At 45.5% G+C, this 15,307-nt stretch overlaps 1 protein-coding gene across 2 annotated transcripts in view; it reads left to right on the top strand.

Moving 5' to 3' along the window:
- Positions 1–15,307, top strand: part of npas3 (neuronal PAS domain protein 3) — a 281,400-nt gene that overhangs the window by 253,217 nt on the left and 12,876 nt on the right. For both annotated transcript variants that reach the window (XM_029250682.1, XM_029250683.1), the window contains exon 7: positions 11,557–11,675. In XM_029250682.1, the coding sequence (XP_029106515.1) occupies positions 11,557–11,675 (119 nt within the window). The remainder of the gene's footprint in view (positions 1–11,556; positions 11,676–15,307) is intronic.

Here is a 15,307-nt window from a genome sequence, read left to right on the forward strand (position 1 = left end):
TGGCATTTACTATGAATAAAAGTCATTTTTAATGCATAAACCAATTTATATTTATAGTTTATGTAACTGTCATCTTCTTTATTCTTATAATGACCAGAATAAAACTGGAAAAATATGTTTTTTTTTCTTGTCGTAGTAGCTAAGTAATGTATCGTATCTTCAGCTGAATATTTTTTGAAAATCAGGTAATTAATATACAAACTCCACTATTCATTTCTGCAGTCATCTAACAATTACATAATTAACCATCTTTAAACACATATATAAACATGTTTGCCTCAGAATTGACTCATTCGCTATCATTAACCACTTGTCCAAGCCAGGGCCGTGGTGGTCTGGAGCCTATCCCTTTATCACAGTGCATGAGACAGGATACACCATGGACAAGGCACCAGTCCATCACACAGCAACCGCACACACACACACACACACATGCACATATTACAGGTGATTTAGAGTCACTAGTTCACCTGAAACAGGTGTCTTCTTGTCTTTAGACTGTGGGAAGGAACACAGTGGAACAATTTGCAGTTTCCCTTTGTCTAAAACACAGTTTTTAACAGTAATAACACCTGTTCAAATGATGTATCTCTTCTTTCCTTTTTCCACGTTGTTTTTAATTAGTAAGTAAAAAATTTGCTTAATTATTAAATTTCAATTGTTTGATGTTCTTCTATCCAAATATTTCATAAGATAATTGTCACTCACTAATGCCAATAAACACAGAGCGTACAAACAACGGATGTCAAAAGACTGGGGGGTTAGGTGACTCAGGGAAGATGTCATCATAGGTTAATATGTGAGAAGACTTAGGTGCCAAGTTCCGCACATTAGGAAGCACCTTCTCTTGTCTGTTTTTTCTGAACGTTAAGCTACTTGCAATTATTTCCCCATTTATACAGCTGGGTAATTTTACCGGGGTAATTTTAGGGTGAGTACCTTGCTCAAGGGTACTACAACTAGAGGTGTGATTCAAGCCTGTGACTTTCTGATGCAAGGGCACCGACTGCATCCCTTATGCTATCATCTGCCCCTGCTTTCCTTTGTCGTAAGTGGCTTTTTCCGGGCGCCCATCCCCCTGCCGCCAGAGAACAGCCCGCCGTGGCTGCCGAGTCAGCGTTCGCCTCCCAGGCCCACATTATTATACATTTTGCGTGGGGTCACCTGTGTGACGAGTGCGAGCCCCGTGCTCTCGTTTACTCTTGTTCCGGAACATTCCTAATAACCGGGCCGGCGCGGCTGGGCCCCAGCGCTCGGCCCGGAAAGCCTCTCGTCCCCGAGGCCGCTCCGTCGCCGCGTGGCAGCCGCGGCGACGGGCTCAGCCGCAAACTCCTACCTCCGTCTTGTTCATTTCCAGAATCTTTAGGGAAGAAGTCCCCGCCTTCGCGTTTGGGGTTGGACGTCCCTGCCGTTGCTTCCCCGCATCACGCAACAAAATTGTAGCGCAAACTTTATCTGCATCTGCATCTGCACCCTGGGCAGGGATGACCGCACTCGTGCTTCAACACAGGGGCCAGAGCGACCTCCGGCTGATAAGAACTGCCCGCCGTGTTGCGGTCTCGCCCCCATTACCATATTAATAATGGATGGGACGCGCGGCACCTCGCTCCCGCTGCTGGTGGCAGATTGAAGATTCCCGGGGGCCAGGGGTTATCTGCCCATTAGTTATGCACTCGGAGGATTTATCAAAAATAAGTCAGCGAGCTGCTGTTGACAGGGCAGTCACCTCTAATCTCCGAGGGCAATGTCAGGGGCGATCCCATTGCTCAGGGTGCGCTGCGGCGCGGATGCCGCGCGGTCCGCTCGCGGGCCTCCTTCGCCGGGATTACGGCTCCCGCTGACAGATACGTATTGATCAGCCGCCGCGGACCTTAACCGCACTTCTGTCCTCAAAATCACAGCATTTTACCTCTCTTGTAACGCGCCGCTCTTTCTCGGTAACACACGGTCGGGTACCAGAACTTGCTTTTTTTTTTTTCCAGAAAGTTGTCATTATTTTATTTTTTCTGAAGTTGTCATTCATTACTTTCTTTGTTTTTTCCACTATGTAACATTTCTTTAAGAATATTTTTGGGCGTTTTGATTCATTTTGGGCATGCAACATTTTTGGGCATTTTTTGCAGCCGTCACTTTTTTACGGTTTACATGCAGTTATATGCCCGACAGGTGAAACGGTCATCCACCCTACGTTAAGTGACTTTCAGATCCTGCTCGCGTCATCGAATCGCCATGTGATCGGCTCCGTTTCCTCGCCATTCTCCGACACGCACGGCAACCGAGGAAACGGCTCGTTCTCTTAGCCCTTTTCGTTGACTTCCCCGAGGGGACGTCGCTCGACATTTGCACCCCCGCTGGCCGCCTCGGTCATCGTTGGCATGTCCTTCTCTTTCCCATAACTGAAATGCAGTCAGAGGACATTGAGATGGTACTATCGGTCCTGCCGTCTTCTCTACCTCCTCTGTGATCTGAGGGTATATATCCGCGTCCAGGTCATCTAATAGATGCGAGCTCCTTCGTCTCCTCGGTCTCGAGCAGACCGTAGAACGCACTCGTCGGCTACCGCTGGACTGCACCCTCTATGTGGAGTAACTGAGAGCCCCATCCAACCAATAACTGTCATGCAGAAGACTCAAGACCCACTTGAGGTTAACGCAGCGGGAAGCTTGTTTGCTCAAAATTTGAGCAATACCGTGTGATATCACTTCGTCTAAACCAGCTGAAGGTCAGACACAGGTCTGGATTTAATTTTACTTCCCTTTTCCAGCCTTTCAGATGTTTGAAGCTTCTAATTGATGTCTCCTGTTTACAGTTATTGGCAACATTTAATCCGGTTCTGGGTTGGATGTGCTCGTCTCCCTGTCCCTGTAATTACGTTTTGGTATGCTGACTCAGAATATATTCTGTATAATTTGGAAAGTATTTGTGTTAAAAAAAAGAAAAAAGTTTACATAGTTTATTCAACTGAGACAACATTTGCTATGCTATGGCTTTTCCTCCAAGGACAAAAATGTTGAATGCGCATCGGTTTCTCGGCAGCGTTCCGGAAGCCCGTAATGCTGCGATTGTTTATGGCAGCTAATTATTTAACTAATCGCCGGGGCCTGTTGGCAGATGCACTTGGATCCTTGTTTGATTGCTTTCGAGGCTGGATTCCAGCACCCACTGGAGGGTGTGCTTGTTGATGCTCATTCAGCACAGCGCTTTGGACACTGCTTTCATTCCGCTGCCTACGCGGTTCACTATTACTGCAAAGTAGCACTTCAGTTCAATATTATATTTGCATAATGTGTGGTAAAAATGTCACATTTAAATTTCCGAACTGTCCTTCATCCCTGTCACTTGTAGCATATACTGGAAAACATTTTCAGATACACCCATCTAACAGGGTTGATTCCTTCCGTCACGTGACCCTGTTAGGTGAATTCCTGTTGTGAGGAGATTGAATTAATATTATTTCTAATGGAAAAATGAAATAGTTCCCAGATTAAAAATTAGTTTCTAAAATTAATTTTTAAAAAAATTAATAAAGAAATAAAAATTAAATTTTTATGCATGGCAACGAAGCGCATGAGTGTTATAAAGGTTTATGCTGGATGACCTTCCGTTGATTACAACATTAAAGCTTTATTTACACTACTGCAAGGATATTTATGTTATTAGAGCCGTTTATATGATTTTTTTCCCACGTTCAAATGACCGTGAAAGTACAATTAGATAAAGAACAATGTCCCCATCAGCTTCGAATGAAATTTTCCCCAGCAGTAGAAGGGTGCACAGCACTGGGAAGTAGACCAGAGAACACATCCTTCCCAAAGAGCATCCAGGACCTTCACCGTGTCCGGTTCCTCGCTGTTGTCCCTCACCAGTCACTGTTTCTCAGGTGATGCAGTAAAAATGACCTGGCCCTCAATGGGCAAGTCATCGTAAATAGCTAACTTCACAGAAAAGCACCAGCTACATGAGTAAATCATAAGAGTACTGAATTGGGTGTTTTATTTGTGAGATTAGATTGACCGTAATCGATTGTTGCACTTGGTTGATGTTGCCCAAGTGGCAGGATTTTGCTCTTCCGTGTTGCTTTGCAGTAAACCGAAGTAAGGTTTTGTGCGCACTTAAATCAATGTATTGTGTTCCCATAATTCCTTCAGCGTTCCCTCGAATTATTCCGCATTGACTTTTTTCTTGTGCTGAATGAGCCGATAACTGGGGACAAGAGTTGCATTGGGGAATCGCACATGTGGGGCTGACCGTATGAGTGTGTGTGTGTGTGTGTGTGTGTGTGTGGCTGCAGTATCTGGTGCGACTTTGTTAGATTCTCTCGATCCGTGGACACGTATAGAAGTAAAATGACCGCATAACAGGCAAAATGCCGTTGTTTGAAATTACGAGCCTTTCATTTAAGAAAATGGTAGATATTACCACATGCCAATTTTCCGTTGTATGTGAGGGGTGGATGTACATAAATATTTCGAGAACGGTTTCCGAACAACAACCTGTGCCCTTACTACTGAGCCGCTGCCATTATTCCAACACACTTTTAGTTCCTTTACCAGTTGAACCAACAGCTTTATCTGAGTCACTGAGAACATGAATGAGCAGTCGAGGTATACCGATAGAGCGGAAGGGTTTATTTTGTGTCGGAAATTGCCAGAATGTTCCGTTAATGTCGATGGCCTTAATAAATGGCCTGTGTGTATTCACTTCTGAGAGACTGTAAAGATAGCATTGAAGTAATCAGACAGGAGGAACATGACCTGTGATAGTAATGAAAAAGGGGACAAATGGGGGAAAAGTGCATTATATGTAAAATATATATTGTAACATAATTTTCTGCAATGTTAGTATTTATGTATATAGATGTGTGGAAGGAGAAGCATTAACAGGAGTACACAGGCCTGGTTGAACGTTGTGTGTGTCTAGGTGTGCTGTGATTTGAGAGAACATTCCCAGGCGGAACTCAGTGGATGGAGGAAGTGGGCAGAAGAAGCAGCCATCTGCATCCTGACGTTGAGCACCGACTGCTGCGAAAAGCAGTCTTTAAGTGCCATTATGTCAAAGTAGACGGCGGCCTTCTCAAAGGCGCCGTTGTGAAATTAATTTGGGCTCCTTTAATTCGTGACTGATCTTCTCAGCTGCTCGACACAGTAATCTGAAGATCACTTTCCCTGGTGCGACAAATCCAAGTCGTCATGTTTTAGCTGACGTGCTGAGCTGGAAACCCTACAAAGAGCGCTGAGATGATGTTGCAGTTATTGCAGACTGCTTACGCTTGTAACTTTGAGGTCTTATTTTCCTTTTCCGATGAGTTTTACCTTTAAAGTATGGTTTCAACAGCTCTAACCTGGCACGATGGCAAGGACCCGGGTTCAAGTCTCTGGTGTTCCACACTGACTGTATATGGCGAGGGTGGGTGAAGGGGCAGTGCTGGCTCGGTCTTCATTGATGCTTGGGTGGAGTCAGGGGAGGGGCCCCTTCCTCCACACCCACCACACCAGCTGAGGAAGTCTGAAGGCCAGGGAAAGAAAAGAAGTGGGCGATTCCCACACTTATCAGTCCCAAGAATAATTTAATCAAGAAACGTCGACATAAATTCATAACCAATAAGCAACAAACAACGCAAATATCTAATCAGCCAATCACATGGCAGCATCTCAATGTATTTAAGCATGCAGACATGGTGAAGACGATCTGCTGAAGTTCAAACTGAGCATCAGAATGGGGAAGAAAGGTGATTTAAGTGACTTTGAACGTGGCATGGTTGCTGGTGCTGGTCTGAGTTTTTCAGAAACTGCTGATCTGCTGGGATTTTCATGCACAGCCATCTCTAGGGTTTACAGAGAATGGTCAGAAAAAGAGAAAATATCCAGTGAGAGACAGTTCCGTGGGAAAAAAAATGCCTTGTTGATGCCAGAGGTCAGAGGAGAATGGTCAGACTAGTTCGAGCTGATAGAAAGGCAACAGCAACTCAAATAACCGCTCGTTACAACCGAGGTATGCAGAAGAGCATCTCTGAATGCACAACATGTCAAACCTTGAAGCAGATGGGCTACAGCAGCAGAAGACCACACCGGGTGCCACTCCTGTCAGCTAAGAACAGGAAACTGAAGCTACAGTTTGCATGGGCTCACCAAAATTGGACAATAGAAGACTGGAAAAATGTCATCTGGTTTGATGAGTCTCCATTTCTGCTGTGACATTCAAATGGTAGGGTCAGAATGTGGCATAAACAACATGAAAGCATGGATCCATCCTGCCTTGTGTCAATGGTTCAGCCTGGTGGTGGTGTAATGGTGTGGGGGATATTTTCTTGGCACACTTTGGACCCCTTAGTACCAACTGAGCATCGTTTAAACGCCACAGCCTACTTGAGTATTATAACTGCTGACCATGTCCATCCCTTTATGACCACAGTCTACCCATCTTCTGATGGCTACTTCCAGCAGGATAACAGGCCATATCACAAAGCTCAGATCATTTCAAAGTGATTTCTTGAACATGACAATGAGTTCACTATACTCAAACGGCCTCCACAGTCACCAGGTCTCAATCCAATAGAGCACCTTTGGGATGTGGTGGAACGGGAGATTCGCATCATGGATGTGCAGCCAACAAATCTGCAGCAACTGCGTGATGCCGTCATGTCAATATGGACCAAAATCTATGAGGAATGTTTCCAGCACCTTGTTGAATGTATGCCACGAAGAATTATGGCAGTTCTGAAGGCAAAAGGGGGTCCAACCCGGTACTAGCAAGGTGTACCTAATAAAGTGGCCGGTGAGTGTATGTACACACAAACACTGTATAGGCATATATATCTGTGTTGTGTGTGTGTGTGTGTGTGTGTGTGTGTATATATATACACACATATAATTTCACATTGCTGCATTTACTAATGTAATTTACAATAATAAACTGTATTGTGAAGCACTATGGCGTTGACATAATGGTCAGAGCTGTTCCCTGTAGACATAGAAGGGTTTGAATCCGATCTCCTGCTGCAGTGTTCTTGATGAAGGTGCTTTCCCTGAATTGATACAATGAAAGTTACCCTGCTGTATGAATGGGTAAATCATTGTAAGCAATTTAACATTGTATGTCTCATAAATAATAATAATTTATTTTTTTATGTTCTCAAGGTTTCAAAGATCCTAAATAATCTTCATTGTGTACATGTAAAAACAGGCAGAAAGAGTAAAAGCGTAGCAGGAAGCGGAGGGTTTTCCACGCTGCACACAAATGAATAATGATAGCGTGTGAACCGAAACACGGGTGGGGAGTGCGGAGATCTTGCGCCGTAGACTCACGGCGCGTTTCCACATGGAACCCGCTACACGTACCGTATCCGCATTGAGCGTGGGGCCAAAGCGGCGTCCGCATCCCGACGCTCTGTCGCGTAGAGGTTCTTTTAAGCAGGATGGAGTTAATGAGGGAAGCGGAGCGAATGGGCAGATGATAAATGATAAAGAGATGCAACTTTGCGGAGCCCTTAGCGGGAGAACTACATAAGACGGCGAGAAGGGCAGAGCGAGGAAAAGGACACGGCGGAACGGGGCAAACTGTCCGTGCGAGATGACGTGGCGCAGGTCAGAGCGCCGCAAATGCCAGGCGCGGCACGCGGCGCAGGAGACAAAATGTTACCGCGAAGGTCACATGAAATACCCTTAAGGAACACATCTGCTAGCGGGGACGGCACGGGCGGCCAGTTGGCAGCGAGCGCGGCAGAGCACCTGTGGGTCCGGAGCGGGCCGAGGCTCGTCCGGAATTCCCTTTGAAAGCACGCGGTTCCCGCGACGCGAGCGCTCAAGCGGCGCCTCGCTGGGACACCGGGACGTAAAGTGGGGGCAGGAGAGCGCTCTACTTACACGGTCTACTTGTGTACTCTGTGGCTGGCGTCGCTCTCCTGAACGAAATGGCGAGCGCGTCGGGACGCCAGCGGCGTGTCCTTCTCCCCCCCTCCTGCTGCAAACGCACTTTTCTTCCGGTGGGTGTCTTCTTGAAAAGACATTTTCCTGTGACTCGCAGTGCGAACGAGGGGTTTTTGGAAAACGGGGGAAGGGCATCTATTTCATGGGGACGTTTCAAAAAAATGAGCTGAAATCCACGTATGTCACAGAGTCGTCACTGATCGTAGAAAGTTGATTTTTCACTTTGCTTAAACTGGTATAACTGTTTCTTCATAAAACACTGCAGCAGCTGATGAAAACACTGTATATACACTTTTTTACACTCGGCACCAGTGCATTTTTCCCCCGTTTTGCAATTATTTTACCTCCATGGCGGGTGTTTTATTCTGTACAGAAGGGTTAAGGTCAATATAGATGTATTAAAACCCTGGAACTGGCGTAAATAAGGATGGCACAGGACAGGACTGGACAGGGAGAGTGGGGATGGGATGGGATGGGATGGGACGGGACAGACAGGGAAATACGCACACTGCAGTTCAACCTGAGACAAAACAAGACGTGACACATAACAGCAAAGTGCAGTTACGTTAAAATGACGTTAAAAAATAGCAAAACAAATAATAAAAGGGGACAAAATCGATGTCACGCGTTACAGATACAGTCGAACTAAAGGGACGAGGACACGCAACTTAGAGCGGCGAGTCAGCGCGGGACCTGCCGACACACAGCGACGCACAGCTCCTCCAAGAGCGCGCCGTCCGCGGGCCTTGCGGAGCGAAGGACGCACGCCGATCTCATCAAGTTCATTTCTTTGTTTCATAAAAGTCCTTGAGCCGCAGAATGAAAACGTCTCCATCCAGGGTGTAGCCGGCCTCGCGCCCCGCGCTTCCTGAACGCGCCGCCTCCCTACGTTGGACGAGCGCTTATTGATAATGGACAAAGGACCGCAGAGCAAAAGACACGCCGCAAATGCTATTTTAGGTACAAATATTGTAAAATACGTCGGTATTTTTATTGTCATGAAATAAAATGCCATTTATTTTCGTATTTTATTGAACTAGGTTACATTTTTCATCTGGGAATCAGTTTTTTCCAATGAGAAATAATGGAAGTATTTTCCCTTTTTACAGTGGGAATTTGATGGAAAAAACAGGGTGACTCGGTGGAGCAAACAAAAAGGGGCTGAGGGACAGGCGTACCCTTCTTTTCTCCTGGCGGATATCGAAAATAAAGGCGACGTGGGCACATTATGCTGCAATGGCAGCGGTGGGACTTGCTGGACTACTGCCATGTCTTTACGAAAGTAAAACCTGCTCCGGCCCAGATGGAAATACAGACTTTTGTTTTATCGCTTCTTATGAAATTTTCCGTCTGCGAAATGAGTACCGCATTTGTATTTTATATACAATATATACATTTATCCATTTAGCCAGCACTTTTCTCCAAAGCAGTTCACAGAGTTAAGCTACTTACAGTTATTTACCCATTTATACAGCTGTGTAATTTTACTGGAGCAAGGAAGGGTATTACAGCAGCGAGTGAGATTGCTGCCATATATACATGCATACATATATATATATATATATATATATATATATATATATATATATATATATATATATATATATACTGTATATATATATATAATATGCTGTATATTATATATATGCACACACACACACACCGTCTCTTGTACATGTTGTCTGAAAGGCTGTTTATTATATGTTTATTTCAGAAAAGAAACACGTTTTTGAAATTGTTGCTTATGTCCATTTAAGTGTCATTGTACCATATGACCTCTGTGATGCACTACTGCTTTAAACAAACACACACACACACACACACACACACACACACACACACACACACACACACACACACTCACTCACTCACTTTCATTAACCACTTGTCCTTTTCAGGGTCACAGCAGTTCAGAGCTTATCCCAGAACATATGACTGACACACTGTGTGTGTGTGTGTGTGTGTGTGTGTGTGTGTGTGTGTGTGTGTGTGTGTGTGTGTGTGTGTGTGTGTGTATTCTGGGATAAGATATATAAACACAAAAGGTGGAGTGCTAATAATAACAGGTATAGCATAGTGGTTAGGACTGTTCCCTTTGGTTCTAAAGGTTGTAGGTTCAAATCCCCTTTCCAGCTATAGTACACTTGAGCAAGGTCTTTACCCTAAATTGTTCTGGTAAGCTTAGCCTGCTATATAAATTGGTAAATAATTGCTTGTCACTTTTGAGAGAAGTGTCAGTTAAACGAGTAAGTGTAAAATATAACGTCATTATACACCGTGCTCGGAATTTGCGGGCAGCCCATGAAAAGCGCCTCCCGTTGAGCTGCACAGAGCGTGTCCGGCGCGCGCTGCTAGGGCCCACGAGAGGACGGCGGTGCCCCCGGCGGAGCGGCCGCTGAGTGGCGGCTCTACGGAGGCAGCGCTGCGTCTTTAAGCCGCGCCTGGGCCTAATAAAAACACGCAGTTCTGAGGGGCTCTGATCTTGTGTTTTAGTAAAATAGAACTCTACGGCTGACTGACAGCTCTGATCTAAAGCATTTAAGTGTAAGTTTTGATCTCTCTGCCTTTGATTAAAACTAATGAGCTCATTTAATTCAAAATGGGAATCTCTGATAAGAGAAATAAGGTTGATGTGATTGGATTAGAGGGGCGAATTAAACTCTTAGAGCTGAAGTTTGTGCTTATATAGTGTATTAAAAAGCTGTTGGCGTATTCTGCTGTGTTAGATGATGAGAAAAATTTCATAGTAATTCATATTTAATCAGAAGAAATGAAATGACTAAATATAACATGGCTCTGCTTTTCCCCAGAGTGATAAAGGACTAGTTAGATTTTAAATGACATTTAATTCATGTACTGCGAAACAAAAAAAGGAGCGTGGTGGAGGAGCGAGAGCGACGTGCGCCCCCGACTTCCCCGTTCGCCTTTTTCGGGAAGGCCCCGCGTCGGCGCGGGGAACCGAGCCGCTCGTGCTTTGTCGTACGCAGAGCGGCAGAAAACAGGATTTTCCAGGTGTCATGTCAGTAATCCTTTTGCGCGGTAATCCCAGCCCCGAACCCGCGTCTCCGTCCTTGGCACCTGCGGCGGGAACGGCGCGGCCCCTCCCCCGCGAGGTCGGGAAAGGCATCCATCCTGGACGCGTAGGAAGCAGGAGCCCAATTCCTATTGGGAAGTCCGCAGCGCGAAGAAACGGGTGCTTCCCGCTGAGGAATTCATTTAAAAACCTCGACAAGTAACGGAAATGAGAGATTAATTCCCTTCCCCTCGGATTGTGTCGGATTGCTGTTTTTGGAGGGAAAACTTCACTTTCACTTTAAGAAAAATCGCTGCGGAACGTGCAGGGGTCGGAAGCACTTACAAACTATTCGGCGAGAAATGTGACTTTGCTCTTATGTTTATTATTTTTTAAATGTTTCATTTATTGTGAGAATGTGGCTTTAAAGCTTCTCCGGGGGGAGCCGCACTTCAGCCCGCATGCGGCTTGCGAGCCGTTCAGAAGTTTTTACAGCCGCTTTTGGGACATTTCCGTCATACACCACCATCTCGTGGGCTGGCGCACGTCGGGGGTCACAACTTAGTGCAATAATTGTCTTTGTGTGTATGTGTGTGTGTGTGGTGTGTGTCTCCGCAGTGGAGTCCACCAGCCCCAGCCTCCTGGCTCCGGACAATACCCTCGAGCGCTCCTTCTTCATCCGCATGAAGTCCACGCTGACCAAGAGAGGGGTCCACATCAAGTCCTCTGGGTACAAGGTACTCCACCGACGCAGTCCTGCTTACACACACACACACACACACACACATACAAATATACCCCTGCTGCTTGGTGCTCAGCCACTGGCTCCTGATCAAGGGCACCTTTCTGTTGTGGTCATACACACACTTCCTCTTTAGAGTCCATAACACAAGTTGTAGGCATTACCAAAGAATATTGACCTTGCAATATTTGACTGCAAACTCACCTGTATCAATGACCGATGATCATCTTTTGACACGCGACTCACACCACAGCCACACGACGCTCGTACTGTGTGCGTTTGTGAGATGGGGAGGGGCTTCGGTCCGTTCCGTTGTGTCCACTGACGCTCTTCTCCTTCAGCCACTTCTCAATAAGGCAGAGCTGGTAGTGTAGTGGTTCAAACTGCTGCCTTTGGATGCAAAGGTTACAGGTTCAGATCCCACCTGTAGCTGCAGTACACTTGAACAAGGTACTTACCTTGAATTGATCCAGTAAAGTTACCCTGCTGTGTAAATGGAAAAATAATTGTAAGTCAATTTGGAGAAAAGTGTCAGGTAGCTATAATGTTAAAAGATTGCACTGCTGTAGAAAGAGGTAAATCACTGCTACTCCCTTAAAAGGAAGTTGCTCTGGAGAAAGATGAGGAATAAATGCAGAATTACTGTAAATATAAAGAGGAAGTTTGGATGCTGTTCAGAGAACTGCTTTGTCCTGTGTGTTCTGCTTGAGAAAAGGTGTTAAATGAGAAAGATTAATAATTCCCCTTGAATATTTCAAACAAATTACCCTCTGATTTATGAGAATGTGACCGTGGCCCCCTAACCTGACCCCCAGAATGAATACTTGAAGGAACACATACTTAATAATACTTCATAAATCAATGAATAGTGAATAAACGACTATAACAAAGTAACTGTAGTAGAAGTTCTGAATAAATATAGTAGCTAAACTTCTTTTCTGTTTTTCAGCAACGAAAGTCGTAGGAACTTTTGCCTGAACAGTACAGCGAGCTGAGCTTTTTCTTGAAAAGGCGACACATAATAATGTTACGGGGGGGCGAAACAAACAAAAAAGTGATTAAGATGATGAGAATAAAAACGTTCACGGCGCCCCCTGCTGGCTGTGGCGCGCTAAGCGAGCGCGTGCGGCGCGGCGGCTTCGGTGTCGCCCGGAGTTCCGTCTGTAGCGCTTCGGAGCGTCGCGCGCGAGCAGCCGCTCCGTTCCCGCCTCGCTTCGCTTCGCCTCGCCTCGCGCGCTCGGACACATATTTCATGCAAATAGACACGGGCGCGAGAGCTCTGGCACCTCCGCATAAATATTCAGGCGCGCACGCGCGCGCGCGCATACATTAGCGGCGAGACAAGGACACCTCTTATTACATTTATTTAGAATAAAGCCAACACTTGTGTTGTTACATAATAGAGCGGTATAAATAGTGCATGGCGCGTGCTGCCATTAGAGGGCCCTGTGTGTGTGTGTGTGTGTGCGCGCGCGTGTGTGCGCGCTCTCTCCACTCCAGAGGTCAAATCAAAGAGAATCGTCCTCCGTCGGCTCAAATCCATCTTTTTTTAAAACACATCCCAGGCCCATCTCATTTAATGCACTCATGCAAAGGTTCCCCGTCATTATTTGTGCTGTATCACATTTCAAAAGCTCTCCCGAGGCTCTCCGCGAGCTGATGAATCTTATTTCTTATGTATACGTCCTCTATATTCCGCGCCATTGTGTGCCCGTCCATGAATTATAAAAATTGATCCTTTTGTTATGTGCGCCGATATTAAATTGAGATACACGCGCGCTCCCGTTCCGCCCCGCGCCGCGGCCACGGGCACGGCGAACCCTCGGCCCGTCCCGCGCGCGCGCACGTGAGCGCTCCGCCGGCGCTTGTGATGTTCTTGCCAAGAGCGCTCCCGCAGCAACGCGCGGCCCGCTCCCTCTTTGTGGCAATTACTTCAAAAAGTCGTCTTTTTCGCGAACTTTTGATGCCCGTTGCTTTAGGGTTCGCAGGGCTAATTTCCATTTTATGTGCGTTTTAAATATATTCCACTGTTTATTTATTTAAGGGAGCCCTTTATTTTTATGCGGCGGCGGCGGCACACAGCAGTCAGACTGTATTTTACATGCGGCTACGCTCCCTCCACTGATACAGTATTTACCGTTTACCTTGTTCGCCGCCGCCGCCGCCGCACGCGCTCCGCGCACCACTCGGAGACGGTCGGTCAGCGTGCGGCTCGCGCGCTTCCCTGGCACGTGACCACGCAACGCCCTCAGCCGAGCGGCGGCGTGCATGATGGGTCTCGTTAGGATTTTTACTGTAGTATGGAAAAAATCTCCATGCCTCGCTCGTATTTCTGACCGTTCAGCCCACGTGGCCCCGCTTTACGGTAACTTCCCGTTCAATGAAGTAAGCAAAGAAAGTTGAGTTTCATTTAACAAGCGGCCCTCTTTACAGCCACAAAAATAGTTCATGAATAAAAATACTCGCAAGTGAGTGACACGAGGTCACCACAGCAGTATGTATTAGAAATAATTTGCCATTCCAGGTTTAAGAGTGCACTTGACTTATTCTATCTATCTATCTATGTGTATGTATATCTATATATTATATTCTCTATATACTAGATATACATACATATAGATAGATATACAGATTCTACAGTTCAGAACCTGTAAAGAATATAGATATTTGTAGAATATTATATTACAGTAATACCTCGCCCTAGGCTACGTCGTTTCGTGTTGCGTCGATTTCAACTTTACGTCGGTTTTTTTGTTAAATATATATATGGAAAAGTACAATTTGTCTTCAGTCGGCTGACGCAACTTTACATCGGTCAGCCGAAAATATTAAAAATTGTTAAAAACTTAGAAATCACTTAAAAACAATAAAAAAAGTGTATAATCAAATAAAAATAAATGTTAAAATATATAAAATAATATATTGTGATCTATAAAATCAATTAAAAGCTTAAAAATAAAAAAATGTCTTATTTACCTGTTTTTTTTTTTTTTTCTTTAGCATTAATTGAAGTGTATACACTTAAGGGGAATGCTTATTAGGGGTTGATAGGGGGTTTAAATTGGTTTTTTAGGGGTCATTTTGTTTTCCGTCGTTTTTCGACTTAAGTCGCGCCCTTTGGAACCAATTAACGATGTAGGGTGAGGTATTACTGTATACATAATATAGAAAAGCTTCTGCTAAATAAATGTAGCTCTATCTATATATTAAGCTGCCTCAGTTCTTTATCATGAAGTTTCTTTCACGAGAACATACACTTACCACCTTTCATGCGAAAACCCTGCCCAGGTCCTGCAGACAGAGAAGGGTTTCGATTTCACTGTTTGCCCCCGTTGCCTGTCGCACGTCGATACGGCGACTTTCTCAAACCCTTATCACTTTCCTGTTTGAAAAATCAAGCTTCATTTTAACATCAGCCTGCGATGGACGCGCTTTCCGCTATGCGGATGTTGCGAAGTTTCTGACTGACGGACGAAGGAAAGATGAAGACGGTACCGTGCCGAACACCTAACTGCGCGTTCCTTATTGAACGCGTATGTTGAAGGAGAGAGCAAAACGTGTGGAAGTGGAAGGAAGGAAGCGGCTGCGCTGCGAGACCCCCTCTCTGCGTTCCTGCGTGAGCGAGGA

This window comes from Scleropages formosus, chromosome 3, assembly GCF_900964775.1.
Source record: "Scleropages formosus chromosome 3, fSclFor1.1, whole genome shotgun sequence".
Lineage (NCBI taxonomy): Eukaryota > Metazoa > Chordata > Actinopteri > Osteoglossiformes > Osteoglossidae > Scleropages > Scleropages formosus.